The sequence below is a fragment of the Leishmania mexicana genome, chromosome 33, assembly GCF_000234665.1.
Source record: "Leishmania mexicana MHOM/GT/2001/U1103 complete genome, chromosome 33".
In the NCBI taxonomy this organism is placed as follows: domain Eukaryota; phylum Euglenozoa; class Kinetoplastea; order Trypanosomatida; family Trypanosomatidae; genus Leishmania; species Leishmania mexicana.
This window is the reverse complement of record NC_018337.1, coordinates 1,307,403-1,326,638: the sequence shown is the minus strand read 5'-3', so window position 1 is coordinate 1,326,638 and position 19,236 is coordinate 1,307,403. Positions and strand designations below refer to the sequence as shown.

The following is a 19,236-nucleotide window of genomic DNA, read 5'->3' as shown; positions in this document are numbered from 1 at the left end:
TGCAGGCGCAAAAGACGCCATGAAGGTGGCGAAACACAGACAGGGCCAGCAAAGAGCGTACGAGGGCAGAGCTACCAACCAACAAAAAACAACAACTAAGGAAGTGGTGTACACAGGCATACACGAAGGCACCCCGTCCCCCTCTGGTGGTGGCTTGCGTGTGCCATTCCTTTCCCTTCCCGGCGTCCGATCTTTTTTTTTTGTGGGAGGAGGAGGAAGGGGGGGGGGATTGGCCACTAGTCACCACTGTACTTGAGTTTCTTTTTGTTTCCGTTGTTGCTGATTGTGCAGCGCGGAAACTCGACCTCCCCCTGTGCATCTACGGAACAGCCAAGGGAACAAAAGGAGAAAAGAGATGAACGTGTGTGTGTGGGGGGGGGGACGCTGTCGGGTGGGAAGCTGCCTCTCCGAGACGACCACGCGAACGGGGGAGGGGAAACATCATACGGAAAAGAGGAATCGAGAGAACGACCGCATACGGACACAAGACGACGGAAAAGAGGGGACAAAAAAAATAAAGAGGGAGGAAGGGAGGGGAGCGAGAAGCGAGTGCCATGCTGCACCCAGGCATATGCAGTTGGTGACCACAGCAGTACGATAATCATCCCAAACATGCACGCTCATGCACACAACAGAGAAGAGGGAGAGAGAGAGTGCCGCTACCAGCAACCGTCCGTATATTCACAAGCAGAGAGACGCATTTTCTTCCTTTTCACACAAACCGTGCATTTCCGTTTTTCGCTTTATCGCCCTGGCAGACCGTACCGTCTTTCGCGTGTGTGTGTGCGCCTGTGGGATGGAGACAAACAAAAGAGGACGACCACCCACACGTGCGCCCCGTGACACGAACCGCCACACAGCCAACCGTTCCTCTCCTCACCCTCCTCCATCTCCACTGTCTGTGAATCCCGTCCCAGGACCGCGAAAGGCTGGGAGAAGCAACAGTAAAAGGGAGGGGGGAGGAGAAGACGGCAACGAGGTGGCCACGCACGGCACGAATACGGTGCACTACACCGGGACAGCAGGGGCATGCAAATGCGAAACCAAACACGTAAACCTCAACTGAGCGCATCTTCAAAACGGAAGATGAGAGGTTTTGTGCAGTGAGGGCAAAGAATTTGCGGGCGCCGCTAAGAGAGGGCGCGGTCCGGCGTCCCTGTATACCTCATTGCTATCTTTCATCAAGGGTGCCACGGGCGTCAAATTATGGCGCGTGGTATTCCGAAACGTGCTCGTGCGTCGGCGTGTGGCGGGAAAGAAGTTCGACCCATCCTGGGGCGCACAGCGGTGCCCGTCACTTTGAGTCGTTCCCGAGCACCAGCATTTTTGTGCTTCGCCATTTCTCTTCTTTGAAGGTCAAATAATACGAAAAGACCCGCCACGAGGCTTCAGAGCCCATTGCACGCCGCGGATTCTGTGCTCTCCCACGTCTGATGTCTTGCCCACTTCCAATATCATCCGTCTCTCCCAAACACACACACACACACTTCATCACCGTAGCTAGGCTTTTCTGCAGCAGACGCGCGGTACCAGATGCCAGCGGTATAGACAGAGACGAGGAGGAGGAGGGTGCGGGGGTGGAGTGCATGCGAGCGTGTGTGTGGGAAAGGGATGGGTGGGCGCAGATACGCTACGAGAAAATGCACAGAGGGACGTGGTAATACGTGGGAAAAGGGAAACGACCAACACATGCACGAAAAGAAAGAACACGGTGGAGCGTCACGGGATGTGGGGGGGGGGGCGTGTGCATCGATCAGAGCACCGGGCCGCCTCAGTTATCGGTACCGAGCCGCAGCACCTCAATTGTGGACGGCTGCGATGGCAATGGCGGCCGAGACCCCAGTGTGTAGGAGGCGGCAATGCAGGAAGGCAGCGAGGTACCGCAGCGGCGCTCAAGGACTTCACCGTAGAAGATGTGCACATTCTCTTCGCCGTACCAGTCTATGAGCAGCTCACGGTTCTTGGAAGTGAGTCCCGCAAGGGCCGTTTCTGAGATTACCAAGACGTAGTGCGCGTTGCCTGCGCTCTCACTCTGTGGCTGCACAGGCACCTCCAGCGCACTCGCCGCAAACTTGTTCAGCTCCGCCTCACTTAGTTCAAGGACACAGGAGTAGGCGGCGGCGAGGTGATCGTAGAAGGCCACCTCCTCCTCCTCCACATCGAAGACAAGGCTGCTGATGGCCCAGGCGCAGATACCCGTGCCGCACCACCCCAGCATGTTCGTGTGCGGTACCGCGCTCTTGCAGCGCAGAAGAAAGCGATTTTGAGGAGGAATGTTCAGGTTCTCTGGTCGGCACAGCGCCTCCAAGACATCGGGATGGCTACGCTGAGAAACGGCCATGTACACGTACCTGCCGCCGGGCGAAAAGATAAGAGAGCCGGACCCCTCCAGGTACTTGCCCTCCTCCTCGAAAGGCCGCAGATCAATCAACTCGATCGCGGCGTTCTCCTCGGCTGCCTTGGTGATGTGTTTCACGAGCTGCTTGGGAGCCAGCTCACCTTGGCGGAGCGGGTTCATTGGGTAAAAGACAACGAGGTGGCGCTGAATGACGCCGTTGTTGTCGACGACGTTGTGGACGGAGAGGCTGTCCGCGAGACAGACACTCTCACCGCGCTCCTCCAGCGGCACCCGGTACAGTTTCGGCTCGCGGGATTGGTGAACGATGACGGTTCGGATGCCGCAGTTCACCTTGAAGAAAGACTCTAGTTCTGTGACAAGCGCGCAGACTTGCGAGCGATCCATGTCGGCCTTCGCGTTGCCGACGTGCATGGACTGAATAAAGGCGTTGTCCTTTGTCTTCGGATTTGGCCCGAAGGCGATGGGGCTCACGAGGATTACAGAGGTCATTGGCCTCACGAGACAACGAGGGGGGAGAGAGAGACGAACAAAAACACAGAAAACTGATGAGGCGTTCAACGAGGCTCTGACAACGACGGCAGTGAGCAGAGAGCGGGCTGACTTCACTTTACGTGGGCGAGAGACCTGCAGCGAGTGCGATGGTGCGAATAAAGAAAAGACGTGACTTACAGCGGCAGCGATCCATGCCCACAGCACCCTTTGGCCCAAGCGTTCGTGCTTTGTGTCGTGTGCCGGAAAAAGGAGGAGGGTGAGACTCGAGTGACAGACAGGAGGCGGGGTGGAAGCAACACTGCACGGGAGGTGCGTTCGACGTGCTCGTTTGTGTGCAGAGGTGTGGGTGAGCCCGAGCAAAGGGGAGGGGAAAACAACGAGACCACTGAGGAACGTGTATACGCATGTATGTATATGTGTGTGTGTATGTATCTCGTTAGCAGAATAAGATGGATACCTGATGTGGTGATGCTGGCGATAGTTTGCCGGGTAGATGCCAAGCGGCGCCCTTCCAGTTTTTCCCTTTTTTATCTGGTTTCTTCCTCTACACGGTGACATGCGGGGCAGAAACCAAAGACAGGAGGCGGGAGAGAGAGAGGGAGAGGGAGACAAGACCGTCATTGCTCGCCAAAAAAAAGTTGAACCGCGACGAGGAGATCATACTCGTACCTTCTGGGGGCTGTGGACAGTCAATGAATGTCGGCGAACAACAGCGGCAAAGTGGTATACGGACTCGTCTCCCTCGACACACCCATATGCACACAGGAAAGAAAATGGCACCGCTCTATGCATCTGCGCAGATGCGAGAGTATTCATGCGTGCCGCCACGCCGCCTTGGTCTCTTCGTTTTTCTTTCTTTTTTCATAAGCGTACCTCAAACAGGCAACTGACATTCCTCCATGTGCCGCACACAGTACTGCTACACACACACGAAACAAGAAAGCGACGCCACGAGGGCGTGCGGGCGAGACGCTCCCGCGCACACACCTCTTTCACCTTCCTGCCTGACTTCAACCGGGTCGTGGCGTGTGCGGGCAATCTCGACTTGACGCGAGGCAAGCGCAAAAAAGGGACTTGCGCAAAAAAAAAACAAAAACAAAATGCACCTCCTCTTTTTTCTTCGCGTTTCTCACGCCAAGAACATGCTGGCCATGGCCTCCAGCTGCTCCGCCTGCTCAGTGGAGAGCCCCAGCTTACTTTCATTATGCCGAACTGCCTTGAAGAAGGTGGGGACGGAAGGAACGACTCCTTTGTTCGCATTCCACGCGGTGAAGCCCAGCTTGCACGCAGACAGTAGCACCTCCGCCTGAGTCTCGTTGAGCACCATCGTTGGGTCGCCAGCAGCCTGGCGGATGTACCGGGAAAGCTCGCCGAAAATTTGCGGAACGGTGGGGTCCAAAACGCCACGTTCCATGACGAGCTGCGCGAGAAGCGCGATAGCGCTATTTGGGGAGGCGCTCGCGGGCACGAGGCTCTCGGTGCGCTGCCGCTTCGCCACGAGCCCGTCCGCACCCACTTCGTACTCCTCGTCTGGCTCCATGTCGATGTCGGGGAAATGCTTCGTCGCCTTGCAACGCTCCTCGACGGGGTTAGTGGGAGCCTTGCCGAGAATGCGCACGCGGTAAGCTGCCGCGCGCTCCTTGCAGTACTCCTCCGTCGACACATTCTCTAGGCGCAACTTGAAGTGCGCTACCGCCTCCGCTGGCACGTACGGGTTGTAGCCGAACTGCTGATGAAAGGCTGCCGTCACTGCCGGGTCTGGCGTGCAGAGCAGCTTATCCTCTGCTGACGGCACGCGCCCTTTCTTGTACTGCGGCTTCTCACGCACGCAGTTGGAGCACCGACGGCGAAAGTGCCGATTGATGACGCCGCATGCCGAGCACTTCCAGTCCCCCATCCGGCACTCCGCTGGCAGAGAGCCCTCCTCGCCGGGAGGGTGGTACAGACGACAGCTATTGCCCCAGCTGCAGTGTCCTTGCAGGTAGTCGATGCACGGCTGACCAAAGTCGTTGAGGCCGTCCTCGTCTTGCATTACCTCTTCCTCGCGCGCCCACTCCTCCTCTTCCGCCTGCTGCTGCTGCTTCACCTCGTCCGGGTGGTCGACGGCCCAAAGGCGCTCCTTTTTGGCGATCCACAGCGCATCGACAACATGGCGCGGAAAAACATTCTCCCAGTGCTCCACGAGGCTCTCGTACTTGCCGGCGAGATCGGCATCCTCGTAAGGGATGTGGTCTCGTCCGACCTCTAGAATGTACTTGCCGGCGGTGTAGCCGTACTTGTCGCGGTCCTCTTTACACAGTTTGTCAAGTATATACCAGCAGGTGAGTTGTTTCTGCCCTGTCCACGTCTTGATGTGACGGAAGAGTGTTCCGACGACGAGCTCATAGTCAAGGAGGGTGTCGCCGACTTCGCGTGCCAGAGTGGCGGCTTCGGTGATGGTCCTTTTGCCAGGCTTCTCAACGGCGCGTAGGCGAGCGCAGAAGGTGGCGTAGCGACCGAGCGTGTCCCGATCGATCTCTGGGGGGTCCTGGAAGTACTCCTCACCACCGCCAAACATTATCTATCGCTACTGCGCCTACGCGCACTTGACACAGCGCATAAAATTCACGATTGCGAGCGCTGTTTGCGCACGATCCTCCTCTTCAACCTGTTTTTTTGTTTCTCCTTGTTGCACGGACGGACGTGTGTGTATGTATGTGTGAGCGGTGCGTGAGAGAGAGAAGAGGAGAGGAGAGGAGAGGAGAGAGAGCGACATCGCTGAACAGAAAACAACGAAAGATGCTGCGCATCAAAGGGGGAGGGGCGAGGCCGTCCCCATTTTTTTCCTTCGTTTTTATATTTGTTGTTTTGTTTCCCGTTTTGAGCTGGTTAGGAACCTTCCGCCGAAATGCGTGCGATCACGGCGGCCGCAGCCCCGTTCCACCCGCCATCGCCAAACACACTTCTCCCGCCAACATGACGGCACATGCTGCATCTTTCAAATAGGAGAAGGGGGCGAGAGAGACGAGGCTAAGGTGAACGTAAAACAGACAAGGACAAAATATGCCGTCGAGCACTGAGGCCGTGTGCGGCCGCACACCCTATCCCGCAGCTGTGCGCAGACGGCATTGCCCTCAATTCTGTTGCTTCTAACCTCTTCGGAGTTTCGTATCGAAGTTGCGCTTTACGTTCTGTAACGGAACATACTACGCTTCATATTATCCAGAAGCTGGTGTCGCTCGTCTTGTAGCGCAGCCACAAACTTCTCCAGTCGATGCACCTCCTCCTCCAGAGAGGCGCACCGCCCTTCCAGTTGCTCGGCAACAGTGAAGGATGGCGCCGGCGGCGCCGGGGAGGGCAGCAATACAGAATCTGCTCTGGAGGCTGCATGCGGTTGCTGCGGTCTTTCCTGTGTGCAGTGCTTCTGCTGAGAGAGATGAAGGCTCCGCAGAGTTTCTATGAGGTAGTCACGATCGATCTCCAGTTGCTTCGCCCGCTGCACCAACGCCTCGACATCGGCAGCAGGGTACGGCCAGTCCACGTCGCCCGGTGCGGCTGCCACCTCGGTCGTAGACGATGACTGCACAATCGCTCGACGGGCAGCGGTGGTGGACGGAAGACGGCTTGGCCTTGAAGAGCCATAGAATCTGTAAGAGGTCGACTTTACTGAAGGCCCCAGCACAACTGCGGATGGCCTAGCGTGTGCCCGTGCGAGTGGGAGCGGCGCTGAAGACGGCTGCAAAGGCCGCGGCTGCACTGTGGCGGCGTCGATGGTGTGGTTGCATCGATTCAGCCCAGCGCTTTGGGCCCTAGGCTCGGGCGAGAAAAGTATGCGCATTGCAGGCGGCGGCGAAAGCTCACCGCTGGGGCCACTGAACAGTGCTCGGGACCTCGCGGCGTCGCAGAGCGGTTGTGGCTGCTGCACCCACTCCGGGGAGGTAGCCCCGGCGAACGGCGTGGCGGTACCGCTCGCGACACTGACCGCACAACTTGGTGACGCTCCCACAGCGGAAAGCCCCGCCTCGTCATCTGAGGAGCTGCGCGCACAGCAGTCGTGTGGCATTTCTTTATGGATCACAGACGCCGAAGCGTGCGGTGGGGATGCGCGCCTTTCGAGGGTCGCCACGTGACGCCAAACAGACATGATGACCGGGCTTTCTGCCACTGCTGCAGGTGTGTCCGAGAGAACCTCATCAAGCCCCGAGGTGACGGATGGTGCTTCCACTACTGTGGTGCAGGTTTCTCTGCGAGGCGTTAGTGCGTCTGCCAGGGTGCGGCGCAGCACCGTAATGCGCGGTGACGGTGTGCGGGCGGCCAGATGCACCATCACAGGTGTGGGGGATGCTAGTGCGAGAACGGTGTCTGTACTGAGCGGCCCCTCTGCAAAGATGCGGCGCTGAGCCGCCGTGCACCGCTCGCTTGCCCTCTTTTCCGCCTTGGACTTCCATGTGCGAAACGCCACGTCCCGCATGTGCTGCGCGACCAGCGCGGATGTCTGCTCGCACCGCACACGAAGGATGAACGATGTTGCCGCTTTCTGGCGCCACAGGTGCCATATTCTACGGAGCCGCCGAGTGCGGCGGTCGCGGTGTAGCTGCGCTCGCCGCCGCCAAACAGTGAAGAAGCCGCGCTTGCGCTCAACGTAGGTCACCTGGGTAAGAAGGCCACCCCAGGATGGACTCCGAATGTTCGCAGCGGCGCCGTCGCTGACCTTTTCGCGAATGTAGGCCGCCACGATGCGTGTTTGCCAGCGATGTCGCAGCGCCGAGCACCACTGCTGAAAAACGCGTCGCTTGAAACGTCCGCGTGCGAGCGCCTCAAATGCGTGAATAGACGTGGCGCAAGCGGATGTCATCGAAGATGCCGAGTCTTGCGCGATAGCGTGAAGTGCAGCACTTGCGCCCGTGCTTCCCGTGGTCTCACGGCTCCGCATCGATAGCTGCGTCGGCTCTGTTCGAGAGCGAGTGGTGGGCAGCGGAACCGCATCCCGAGGCAGCAGTGCGGCGTCCGAGGAAAGCGACGTCATGGATATCTTTGTGCAGTCCATCGTCATGTCCTCCGCGTCGCGGTGCTCCAGCTGCGGCGGTGACGATGAGGTGCTAGAGAGACACTGCGACTCCTTTTCAAGAGCGTCCTTGATGCTCGTCTCCACCTGTGCAGCCGTGTCCATTGGTATGCGACTGGTGACTGCTGTGCCAGGGCTGGCTTCCCGTGGTTTCATTGCTACCAGGCCCGCCACAGCACCTCTTCTCTTGGTACTCTTGCGCCCCGCCGCTGCGGTGCCGAACTCGACAACCAGTCGCCGTGGTCCCGTCACATTAACCTCTGCCGCCTCCGGTGGCGTGCAATGCGAGACGGCGTGCAGCCACACCTCGCAAAGGCAGCCGACATCATGGGACGTCAGCGTCTGCCCCGCAACGCTCGCGATGCGCAGGAGCAGTGTGCACAGGCGGACATCAAGAGAGACGATCGTCTGCCGGAACGCGTCCTTCGACCAAGTTTTACACGTGTCAGCCGCCTCCGTGGCGTCGGCACGGCGCAAGGACCTCCGACTCCAGTCCAGCTCCTTGCTTGCAAGCAGGTGCGACAGCGACTGCAGCACACTCGCGCCACCGGATGAGGTGCTCGACAACAGTGAGCAGGAGGAGACGGTGCTGACGCTCGCAATTTCGCTCGGGTCCATTGTGTCAGATGCGAAGTTGGTGGCCCTGGTGGTCGTGACGTCGGGTGCCCTGCCGCTTTTCTCGTCTACGGCCTCACACACGCCTTTCTCCTCTGTGACGCTTGTGTGCGTGTGCGTGCGTGGTGCCTGTGCTCGGGCCGGCTGCGCACTGCTGTGCGCACTGGGAGAAGTCGAGGTTGTGCCCAGGAGACGATGATCGCGCACAAGCCGGCGAGCCATGTGCGCCGCCCCTGCAACTCCGACCCGAGACAGCGCGTGCGCCACCCCTCGCTCCAGCAACAGCTCCATACTTGCATGTTCGCCCAAGTCATGCAAGACGTGACCCCGCAGACGCAGTTCGCGGTGCAGACGCTGTCGGTTTTCGATGTCCACCAGAAATGCGAGGAGCTGCATGCGGTAGAGCAGCTCCGGCATCAACGCCGACTCCCGCAAAAGGCACAACATGGCATGTTTCAACTCCGCCGTGGTGACAGCGGCGCTGTCTAGTTTGCGCAGACGGCAGGTGCTGGGGGACAACTCTTGCGGCCACGAGCAGATTCGCAGCAGATGCGCGCGGTAGTGCGGTAGCCGTGTAACCGGGTTGTACTCCAGGGAAAGATATTGCAAATCAGGCAGCATGGCGAGTGGCTCGCAATCCTCGATGGTGCGAATGCGGTTTCCCAGAAGTGACAGACACACGCAGTGCCTGAACTGCACTATGCCGAGCAAGTTCGAGATGCGGTTGCGCGAGAGCAGCACCGTGTGCAGGCTCATGGCAATGCCCACATTGAAGCAATTCAAGTAGGAGTCCTCGTTGGCTGCCGATTTCTTTTTCCCGACCGGCGAGTTGCTGCTGCCCACGCCAGCGGTGACGGCAGGGCCAGGGGAGGTGGCCTGCCTATCCTGGACACGGTCCCCGTCGCCCTCTGTGCTCAGTAGCTGCGCGCGACGGCTACACCGGGCGGCCTGCACAAAGACGCGAGCACTCTCGGCGACGCTTACAGGTGCACCCTTCGCGGCCAGGGCCGACAACACAGAGGGGTAGATGTCCACCACGGTGATCCCCTGTGCGTTGCAGGTCATCTTCTCCAACGACGAGCTAACGAGGCGCGGGTTCGCCCGCACGGCGGAGGACAGTGTCACAGTCGACATGGACACCGCCACACCAACAGCCGCAACGGAAGAGGGGAACAAACAACAACGTGGGGCAACACCACCACCCGAAAAACGGCGGCGAACTGCGAGAGGGGCGGTGGAAGCGCGACTGCAGCTCGCAAAACTACCTCGCCACGTTGGCAGTGCCGTTTCCTGTCTGTCTCTATGTGAGGAGGCGCGGGAGTGCAGTGGTACTCTGCAGTTCTGGCCACCACCACCGTTTCTATGAGCGTCAACGTGAGGAAAGTAAGAAGTGGCACGAGCAGCACACCCCTACCCACCCCCACACACATACAGAAAGCAAACCACCACCACACACGAAGACGGCAGCCCGGTAAAGCGGCTCTGCGGTGGCGCGCTTGTCTGACCAGGTTTGCGTGTGTGTGTGTATGGCCCCGCGGTCTTTCGTGCCTTGGATAGCAGCGCCGGTGCCACACCAGGGTGGACTCATTCACCGGGCTGCAACGTCAAGAGTGGGCGAAGGAATTCGCAGAGATGTCAAGACGACGGAAGGAAGTGGGAGGGGAGGAGAGGCATGATGGGCGTTCGCAAACGAAACATGAGGAGCTGGCAGGCTCGGAGTGTCAAGGCTTCGGCTTCCCACTCGCCATATCCGCCTCCCTGGCAGCCACGTGTTCTAGGTAGCGCCGCGGTGGATGTCTTGCCCACCAACGTGTTCAGGTACTCCTCCTGGCCATGTACACGGTGACGCAGAGTAGCGGCCCTAGAGAACGTGTATGACTTTGCCCTTCGCTCGCCTTGCTCTATTGAGATGGTCGACATCGGCCCTCTCCCGCTCTTCTCCGCGACACGCCCTCGCATCGTGGCAGCGGTGACATTGAGGAGGAAGAAAAGAGGTGGGCGCACACAGGTATACGCCGTGCTCACATAGACAACAGCAAAACGCCGAACAGTGATGGGGGAGAACAAATGGAGACACTTATAGATACACAGAGACGCATGCGAGGCTTCCCCCCCTCCCCCCACCCACGCGAAGAAAAAAAAACGGTGAACATTCAGAGCCGCCATCCGTGCAACGGTTCGCAACCACACCAACCAGGCAACGCGTGCGTCTACAAGAGGGCATCTCTACATGCCATGCTTCACTTTCGCTTCGCCCACTTTTCCATGAGCAGTGACTGGTGAAAGCGAACAAGAGACTGGGCGACCCACGCACGCACTAGCAAGCACATACACACACGTACACGCACACATACATACACAACCTGCAGTACCCGCGACAACCGAGTTCGAACTCTAGCGGTTAAGGACCGCCCGAACACACAAGGGCGTGTGCACGAGAACATACGAGGGAGAGGGGACTAAAGGCCGGGAAAGGGGCAGGGTACGGGGGGGGGTCAACTCCAGAAGACTCACCTCTACACACACACACAACAAACACAAACGCATGAGGATCCAGAGGACCACCCACACCACAACCATACGCACTCCGACACCGACAGACGAACAGAGTCGTCTCGTGAATGTGCACACGGAAGTAAACCGCTGAGAGCATCGACGACGTTATGCACACACGAAAATAAATAGACACCGAAATGCAACACACTCATCGCAGCATAGCACACATCCCTCGGCGTTGGCGAGTGGGGGCATATTCCTTCGCTCCCTTTTTCCTCTCTTACGCGGTGCAGTATTCGTACCTACACCTTCAGGGCTGCAAGGGGTACATCGTCGTCGTCACTGACCCCCTTGTCGGCGCGCTGCCGCTTGACGCCAGCCGTCTTCTTCGTCTTGACTGCCATGCTCATGAGCGGCACGTCATCCTCGTCCTCGTCCTCCTCCTTCGACTTCTTCGATGCCTTCTTGGAGGACTTGCTTGCTGCCTTCTTGCTCGAAGCCTTTCCACTCTTCTTGGCAGACTTCTTCTTCCTGGCGGCCCTCTTCTTGCCAGATGCGGACTTGGCCTTCTTGGTGCCCGACGAGGATTTCTTCTTCCCAGATCTCACGCGCGGCGCCGTACGCTTTTCCACGATCTCCTCGAACTCCTTCTTCTGCTCCTCCGTGCCGTAGCTCTCGAGCCACTCGCGCTGCATGCGGTCCTGCTCCTCCAGAAACTCCCTCGCGGCCTCCTCGACCGACTTCTTCTTGGCGGTCACCTCCGCCTTCTCGAGAAGTCCAATCGTCTTGCGGGTGTACTCGGACTTGGTGGTCAGCTGCATCATCTGCAGCTTGAAGTTCTTCGAGACGGACTTCTGATGGTTGCACAGAATGGCCACCTCGGTGTTCGCTTTGTTGAAGTAGGCCAGCTTGTCCGCGATGGACCATTTGGGGTCGACCGGCTTTTCTTTGAACCACCGATCGAGGGTGATGGAGGCATTGTAGGTACGGAACACCTTGGCAGAGAGGCCGTCCATGAAGGCCTTGAGGTGGTCATTCAGCTGCGTGGGGTTGAGCTGGTCAAAGATGTCCATGTCCGGCGACTTACGACGAGTGAAACGCTGCAGTAGCGCGTACACCTCCGGCAGCACCGCCACATCGTTCTGGTAACGGATCGAGTCCTTGCCCAGGAAATCGAACCGCACGATGTTGTCCGGCATGAGCTGGATGTGCTCCACACGCAGCGAGCAGCAACCCACCGTATCCGCCTCGTCCTCGCCCTTCTCATTACCAACGCGGAGGGCGAGACGGTCAATAAAGTACATGGCCACGGCCCGCTGCGCCACGTGCACATCATTCGACTTGAAATCCTCCATGTAGGATGCGCGAATGTCATCCACTTTGTCCTTGAGCTTGCGCGCCTTCTCGAACTTCACCATGTCGGACTGTCCCTTGACACTGGAAGACGGGGCGAGCATGACGTACTTCATGTTTCCAGCCACGCTGTCGCGCCACATGGCAAGCCACGTCACGGTGTGGTCGTGCTGCACAGCAGCCCATTTGTGTCCCGCAGGCGGCACCGGCGCCTCGGCCGTCTCGCCAATATTGATTGTAATGTCCTCCGGCTGCACGCGCACCTTCAGCTTGCCCATCAGCGGGTGCTTGCCGCGTCCGCGGAACAGGCCCGGCGGCTCAACGCGGAAATTCGCCACCTGCTCGCGACGTCCGTCCCAGACGCAGTAGCGGTACGGCTCTGCCTCCGCGTCCTGCTTCTCCTTGATGGCCTTCTTCTCTTCTTTCGTCCGGTTGAGCTTCTTTTCCCGCTGGACGAGGTGCCACTGATAGATGGGCTCGAAGTCGCAGAGCTCCAGGCGACGGATGGGGTGCTGGCGCTTGTCCAGAATCTCGCGCCAGCTTTCGAAGAAGTTGCGCCGGAACACCTCCATGCGGTAGTAGTCGTGCTCCTTCATCACGGCGAACATTGTCGCCACCTCTTCTTCCTCCGGCGTCATCTTGAACTCGCGTCCATCGTACAAGATGGGGATGCCATGGGGCTCGTACTCGGGCGGAAAAAGGACGCCATTGTGGGCCAGCGTCTCCCAGCGACGCTCGCCCTTCATGGCGATACGGAGGTTCTCCTGCTCCCACCAGTTCAGGTCCTCCTCGTTGCTCTCATCATCCTCATTGGAGTGGCTCTGCTCTCGCTTCACCTCCATCTTGCTATTTTCCACCTTCATGATGCTGCGGATGGTGTTACGGTGACAACAGAAACGGCGAAGAGTACCCAGGTGAGACAGTGGGACGAAAGGATAAGTAGATGGCGCAAGAGATACACACACAGACACACACGCACACGCTCGCGGGCAGTAAAGGAAGCAATCACGAAGGCAGCGCCTGCCACCTTTGTGCGTGTCTGCAATGGGAACGAAACAAGGTGGTAGAGAGGGAGGGCGAAACACGAAAACAAAAGACCAGGAGAGCACTGACAACGACCTCGACGACGCAGCTCTGCAGACGCACACAGAGGCACAGGCACAGGCACAGACCCGAGAAGAAAGTTCCCCCACCCCCGCACACGCACGCACACACCAAGAAGAAAAAAATAAATGAAACACACACAAAAAAAATGTTGTTGTGGGAGTAAAGGGTCTAGGGTAAGGGGGAAGGGGGGGGGGAAGAGGTATAAGTAAACGACAAGGGGGAAAAAATAAATGTGACGACAGACCAACGGAACACGGACGGTCACCTCGGCAGACACGCGAGGGCGTCCCCCTTTTCTCTTTTTCGTTTCGTACTGGTTTCTCCTACGTTGGTTTTTTTTATTGGCTTCTTCGTTCGAGCAACGCGCCGACAACACGTAAAAAAGACGACGCCGACCGGAGGAGTAACACCAAAGAGAACAGGAATGAAAAGAACGCCGGCAACACACCGGGGATGGGGCGGGGTGAGGAGAGATGGATACGGCCCCCCCACTCCTATCCAAGTCACAGGAACGCGGTAGAGGGAGAGAGCGACAAGCACACGCACAAAAACAAAAAGGCCCACTGAGGACGATTCGAGACGCGAAATCACTGTGAACCGCCTTTCGTTCCGATTTAGCTTGGTACCGCTGCAGGTGTGAAGAAGTGGAGGCTGGCGGGGGAGCGCACTGCTGACTGATGGGGTACGATGTGAGAGGGTAATTCAGAAGACAGGTGCACGGGTGGAGGGCAACAGTGATGCCGCAAGTGATGTATCTATGTGTGTGTGTGGTGATGCAGAAAAGGTAGATGGAAAAAGGACAAAGGTTGCAGGGGTTTCAAGCAATGGTGCTGAGCTAGAAGGGCTATGCCCAGGATAGCCTCCCCTCCTGAAAACGGCATGCCACGAGAAGGGGGATTTTACATGTTGGTGAGTCGGGGCCACATAAACAGATAGTCCGCCGCGAGGGCTATCAAAAAAAGAGCGAGAGAGAGAGACCGGAGCAAACGCGCCACGCTGTGATTCCAACGAAGCAACTTTTACACGCTCTTATGCGGGTGTCGGGCGCCAGTCAGAACTGTATAGCAGAGAGCCGGAGACCAAGGGAAACTCCCGGAGGCTTGATATATTCGTGGCTGCACGCTAGGCATAGTGCGCGCCACGTAAACCGTTGCAGATCAAATACAGACCCCATGTAACACGCATGCACACGTACACACACACATCAAATCAGACACCCAAGTGCCATGTCGTTTCTCTCACGCACGACATGTCCAGAGGAAAGCAGGAGTCGGATGAGAGAGACAAAGGGGCAGCGAGTCAGCACCAAAAAGAAGGCGGCATAGGCCGGTGCACAGATTGACACGCACCGACGCACCATGGCATACACATACGTATCACCCACCGCACCCCTTTCCTCGCAGAAGAAAAAAAATGTCCGAAGGCGAGCCGCAATCACATACATCATCGTACTTCTAGCGTTACTCCAAACCGTTGACGAGTGGCGAGGTAGCTTCATGAGGGAGAGAGGGAGAAGCATGGTTCATCACAGGATTGGAAGTCGACACTACACAACAAAGAGAAACGCACTCACAGCCACGCACCGGCATGTAACGTGGCGCGAAGGGGAGAGAGAGTGATGACGAGAGAAGAGCGTGTAGCAGGTGGAGCAGACAGCTCCAAGGCGAGTGCGGGATACAGACTCGTGGGAATTCCAAAGTTGCTTAACCGTACGTTTTCTATTACAGAACGGAGAGACAAAGGAAGGAGAACGGTCAGCTGCGCGTGCGTGCGAGTCTCGTCCGTGACTTTCTGAAGCGCATGTATGTGGATGAATGCCCACCGAGAAGAAGCACCGTACCGCTTTGTAGCTTGTGCTGTTGGTGTGGTGGCTGCCGCTGCCTACCGAGCGTTCCGCTTAGAAAGCGCACGACCATTTCTGCGAGTGGTGATGGTGGTGGCCGAGAGGCCGCTCATTTAAAGACGAGGAGTGAACGGAAAGCGAGAGGGAGAAGTCGAGAAAGTCAGGTCGCGTGACCGGCGCTTGGGGCAGGGCCACAGCAACGGCCAGAGAAAAAAACCTTGTGGTATGTGGGACGCACACAGTATTGGGAGCAAGAAAGGCGTCAGGCGTGAGCGGGCACGCCTCGGCCCTATTTGAACACGACTGTAGCAGAGAAAAAAAAAGCAACTACAGCACCTCTACAGCGGCGAAGCCGGCTCCCGTGCGCATGCGTGCGGGCTGGTGGCGGAAGAGAGGAAGGAGGCGGAGAGAGACAGCCGACATGCCATGCAGCGTAGGCCGCCTTGTCGTAGTACCTCTTCGGGTTTTAATCGGTCACCATGCCCCGTATTCATCATCCTGATGCGCGCCGCAGATACCTCACACGCGTGCTTCTTTCTTCTTTCACAGAAACACACAAGGCATTTTAGCATATCACCGCCGACATTGCGTGGAGGCGCACGGTGGCGCGTTATTGGCGCTCAACAAATAACCAAGACAACAGGAAACAACCTCCCCATGCCCACACTGCACGAATCATTGCACACACTCGCGTGGCAACCCCGTCGTTCACCCCCCGTGTTCGGACGTATTGAGCACGCTGTCATACAGCATGAATTCAGCTCCACTCTACCCACCCCTCACCCCCTGCCATAGGGACACATCGCGATGGTGCGAAGAAGTGGTCGCCATGCATCACAGAAATGCCGATGCAGCCATTTGAGCACGGCCCCTGCCTCAAACTCCACCTACCATCCGCTGAGCAGGTTGTTTCACTGCCGCCCTCCTCCCCTCCCCCATCATGCTGGGCGCCACCTAGTGCATCCCTCTCGGGGTGGCTCTCAGGGTCACCCGTCAGTGGGCAGTGTGAGGACCGAGGGTGGGATCCTCTCGAGACACGGCGGCACTCTGCCCATCCTATAGATGGTGCAGATGTGTTCACTGACTCAGGCTGCTCCGAAGTAGGGCCGTCCAAGACTTGGCCGCCGACATCAGCAGCCATGCATCGCACTGACCTCTCCATGTCGTATAGGGGTCTAGCCCTGTCACCACCAGAAGCGGCTTAGCATTTGGCAGAGGGATAAGGGGAAGGGGGTGCACTGGACCCCCAAAAAATACGACGCACTGTTACGTGTCGCCTCCCTGTCCTCTGAAAAGAGAGAGACGGAGGCGAGCAAAAGAGAAGGAAGAAAGCGGCCATAATAGAGCGTCTCTCATGCGTACGCCTTCCTAAGCTTGTCCATTCATCGGCATGCTGGGGAGCAACGAGCAGCAACGGTGCGGCGCCGGGGAAAAACCGCGATAAGGACGGTGAGAGGGAGAAGAGGGTGGCGGGCAGCGACTCTACCGTTACTCCGCCACGGGTTCTTCGCCGTGAATCATGCCGCAGTCGCACCAGCCGTTGTCCGCTGGAATGGGGAACAGGGTCAGGTAGATGCGCTTCAGAATCTGCTTCAGCTTCTGAACCTCTGGCGCGTCGTAGTCGACGTCCTTCTTGCCAGCACTGCGCTCCAAGTAGACCTCGATGCAGTCCACGATGTTTGCTACCTGGCCATCTGCAAGGCTGACGCTGCAGCTACCCGACGACAAGTTCGTCTTGACGGACGGATAGAACTGCGAGATCATGTAGTGGAAGCACTTGACACGGAAGATACGGTCCTGACCGGAGACGTCGGCAGGCACAAGCACGTCCTCACCCTCCGCCTCATGCGGCTCCTCGGCAAGCTTGGCGAGTGCGATGCACGTGACATCAGCGAGGAGGTCGTTGTAGTGGCTGCTGTACCACGTGATGGTGAGCGTCGTCTGCGCCTGCGAGCTCTTCTGCACATCGACGGTGACATCTTTGGAGACGAACAGCAGCGTCGAGTCGGGGTCGCGAGCCTCACCGCGCTCCGCGGCGGCCTGATGGGCCTCTGCCGCTTCCTCGTGGCTGGACTGGCGCGGCACCACCTCCTCGAACAGTTTGCTCTGCGCAAAGTACCGCTGGAGCACCTGCAATACCTCCAGCGGCGAGCGGTGACGCGGCAGAGGAAGGACCATGGCCTGCTGAATGCGGTTCACGCTCAAATCGGTGAACACCGGGACGTCGTCGGGGTGGACGATGCTGTACTGGTGCTGACCGGACACGAGCATCACGCCGCTCACAAACTCGCCCTCCTGCAGGCTCATGTTCGCCAGCTTGCCCATCACCTTCGCGGTGCGCTCCTGCACGAACGGAATACGGATCGACTCTTGGTTCATGGTCGTGTAGACGGACATGTTGCGGTCCCGGAAGTCCTGAAGGAGCTTGTTCTTGAGCTGCCCCATGGCACCCGGGTTGCCGTGCACAAGGATTGTGTGCTTCACCTTGGTAAGGTTTTGAATGAAGTCGCGCGTCTGCCGACCGTCCGAGTGGGCGGAGAAGGAGACGGCCTCGATGGTGCTCATGCGCAACGGTAGCACTTTGCCGTCCGGCTTCGTCACCTCCTTCGGCTTCGCGAGCACATCCTTTGCAATGGTGCCGTCAACGCAGTAGCCGGCCATGATGATGCCGTTGCGCCGGTCGCCGCACCAACGCTCAAACAACTCCAGCGAGATGCCCGACTGAAGCATACCGGGGGAGGCCAGCACCACGCAGGGGCCGTTGTCCTCGAAGGACTTTGTGTCCATGAGCGAGTGGATGTACTTGAAGACGAAGGGGTTGTGGTGATTGGCATGTTGCTGCTTCACACGATCGTTCATGGCGCTGACGAAGGTTTGGTAGAGTTTCATGCATCGCTGGGCCAGCGATGAGGCGTAGTAGATGGGGATGTTCTGCAGCTCCTTATGCGCATCCCAGAACTCCTCGAGAATGAGGAGCAGCTCCTGCGCGCGGCCTAGGGCAAAGACGGGCACCAGACACCGACCGCCGCGGCGTACGACTTCGTGTACACTGCCCGTGAAGAGTTGCTCGCGCTCCTCGCGGGACTCGAGCTCGCGGATGCCGTTTGTACTCTCCGCAATCAGAATGTCTGGTGAGTACGGCGGCACCTCTGCCCCCAGCAGGTGGCGGTCCGGCACTCGGGAAAAGTCGCCTGTGTACAGGGCACGCATGCCGGCGATGTCGACCATGAACATGGCTGCCCCAAGCACGTGGCCGGCGTTGAACGGCTGGAAGGAGATGCCGTTCACGGTGACTTCTTCGTGGTACTCGACGGTCTCAATGCGATCGATCGTGCTCTGCAGCCACTCGCTCGTGACAAGGTCGCTGGCCCCGGCGCCGATGCGCAGGAAGTCGTTCATGACCATCTTGTAGAAGGCCTTGGTGGCGCTGGTCATGAAGATGCGGCCCTTGAAGGACGTCTGATTGCAGAAGTACGGCAGTGCTCCGCAGTGGTCTAGGTGGAAGTGCGTGATGAGCACCACATCGATCTCGTCGCACTTGATGCTGTCAAAGAAGGGCAGGGAGTCAAGACCACTTTTGGCCGGGTGGTTGCCGCAGTCAAGCATGACGCCGCGGCCCTTGTATCGCACCACGACACACGAGCGGCCCACCTCGCCACCACTGCCAATAGGCAGCACCTCCACCTCGTCCGGTGCGTTGGAGCGGAGGGCCGCTGGCGCAGCGGAGCTCTCCGCCTCGGGCAGAAACGGCGCCGCCATTTTCCGCCCACTTTTTGTGCTCGTGACTGCGCGTACGTATGCCTATGCGTGCGTGGAACACGGTGTCACGGCGGCGGTGGGGCAGGGATGCGTCGGCACTCCCGATTTATTCAGAGGAAAAAGAGAAGGTAAACGAGCCCCGAAAAACATACACAGTGGAGGTGTTGA

At 58.5% G+C, this 19,236-nt stretch overlaps 5 protein-coding genes across 5 annotated transcripts; all 5 read right to left on the bottom strand.

The window, feature by feature from the left end:
* Positions 1–1,771: 1,771 nt before the first annotated feature.
* On the bottom strand, positions 1,772–2,848 carry LMXM_33_3470 (conserved hypothetical protein; the record flags this gene model as incomplete). The annotated part of the gene is made up of 1 exon (XM_003878854.1): positions 1,772–2,848. The coding sequence occupies one exon, from the start codon at positions 2,846–2,848 to the stop codon at positions 1,772–1,774; it is 1,077 nt and encodes a 358-aa protein (XP_003878903.1).
* Positions 2,849–3,980: 1,132 nt separating this feature from the next.
* On the bottom strand, positions 3,981–5,408 carry LMXM_33_3460 (conserved hypothetical protein; the record flags this gene model as incomplete). Its single annotated transcript, XM_003878853.1, has 1 exon — positions 3,981–5,408. One exon carries the CDS (start codon positions 5,406–5,408, stop codon positions 3,981–3,983), a length of 1,428 nt encoding a protein of 475 aa, XP_003878902.1.
* A 606-nt stretch (positions 5,409–6,014) lies between these two features.
* LMXM_33_3450 (conserved hypothetical protein) lies at positions 6,015–9,644 on the bottom strand (the record flags this gene model as incomplete). The annotated part of the gene is made up of 1 exon (XM_003878852.1): positions 6,015–9,644. The coding sequence occupies one exon, from the start codon at positions 9,642–9,644 to the stop codon at positions 6,015–6,017; it is 3,630 nt and encodes a 1,209-aa protein (XP_003878901.1).
* Positions 9,645–11,308: 1,664 nt separating this feature from the next.
* Positions 11,309–13,222, bottom strand: LMXM_33_3440 (DNA topoisomerase IB, large subunit; the record flags this gene model as incomplete). Its single annotated transcript, XM_003878851.1, has 1 exon — positions 11,309–13,222. One exon carries the CDS (start codon positions 13,220–13,222, stop codon positions 11,309–11,311), a length of 1,914 nt encoding a protein of 637 aa, XP_003878900.1.
* A 3,575-nt stretch (positions 13,223–16,797) lies between these two features.
* LMXM_33_3430 (cleavage and polyadenylation specificity factor,putative) lies at positions 16,798–19,068 on the bottom strand (the record flags this gene model as incomplete). Its single annotated transcript, XM_003878850.1, has 1 exon — positions 16,798–19,068. One exon carries the CDS (start codon positions 19,066–19,068, stop codon positions 16,798–16,800), a length of 2,271 nt encoding a protein of 756 aa, XP_003878899.1.
* Positions 19,069–19,236: the final 168 nt, after the last annotated feature.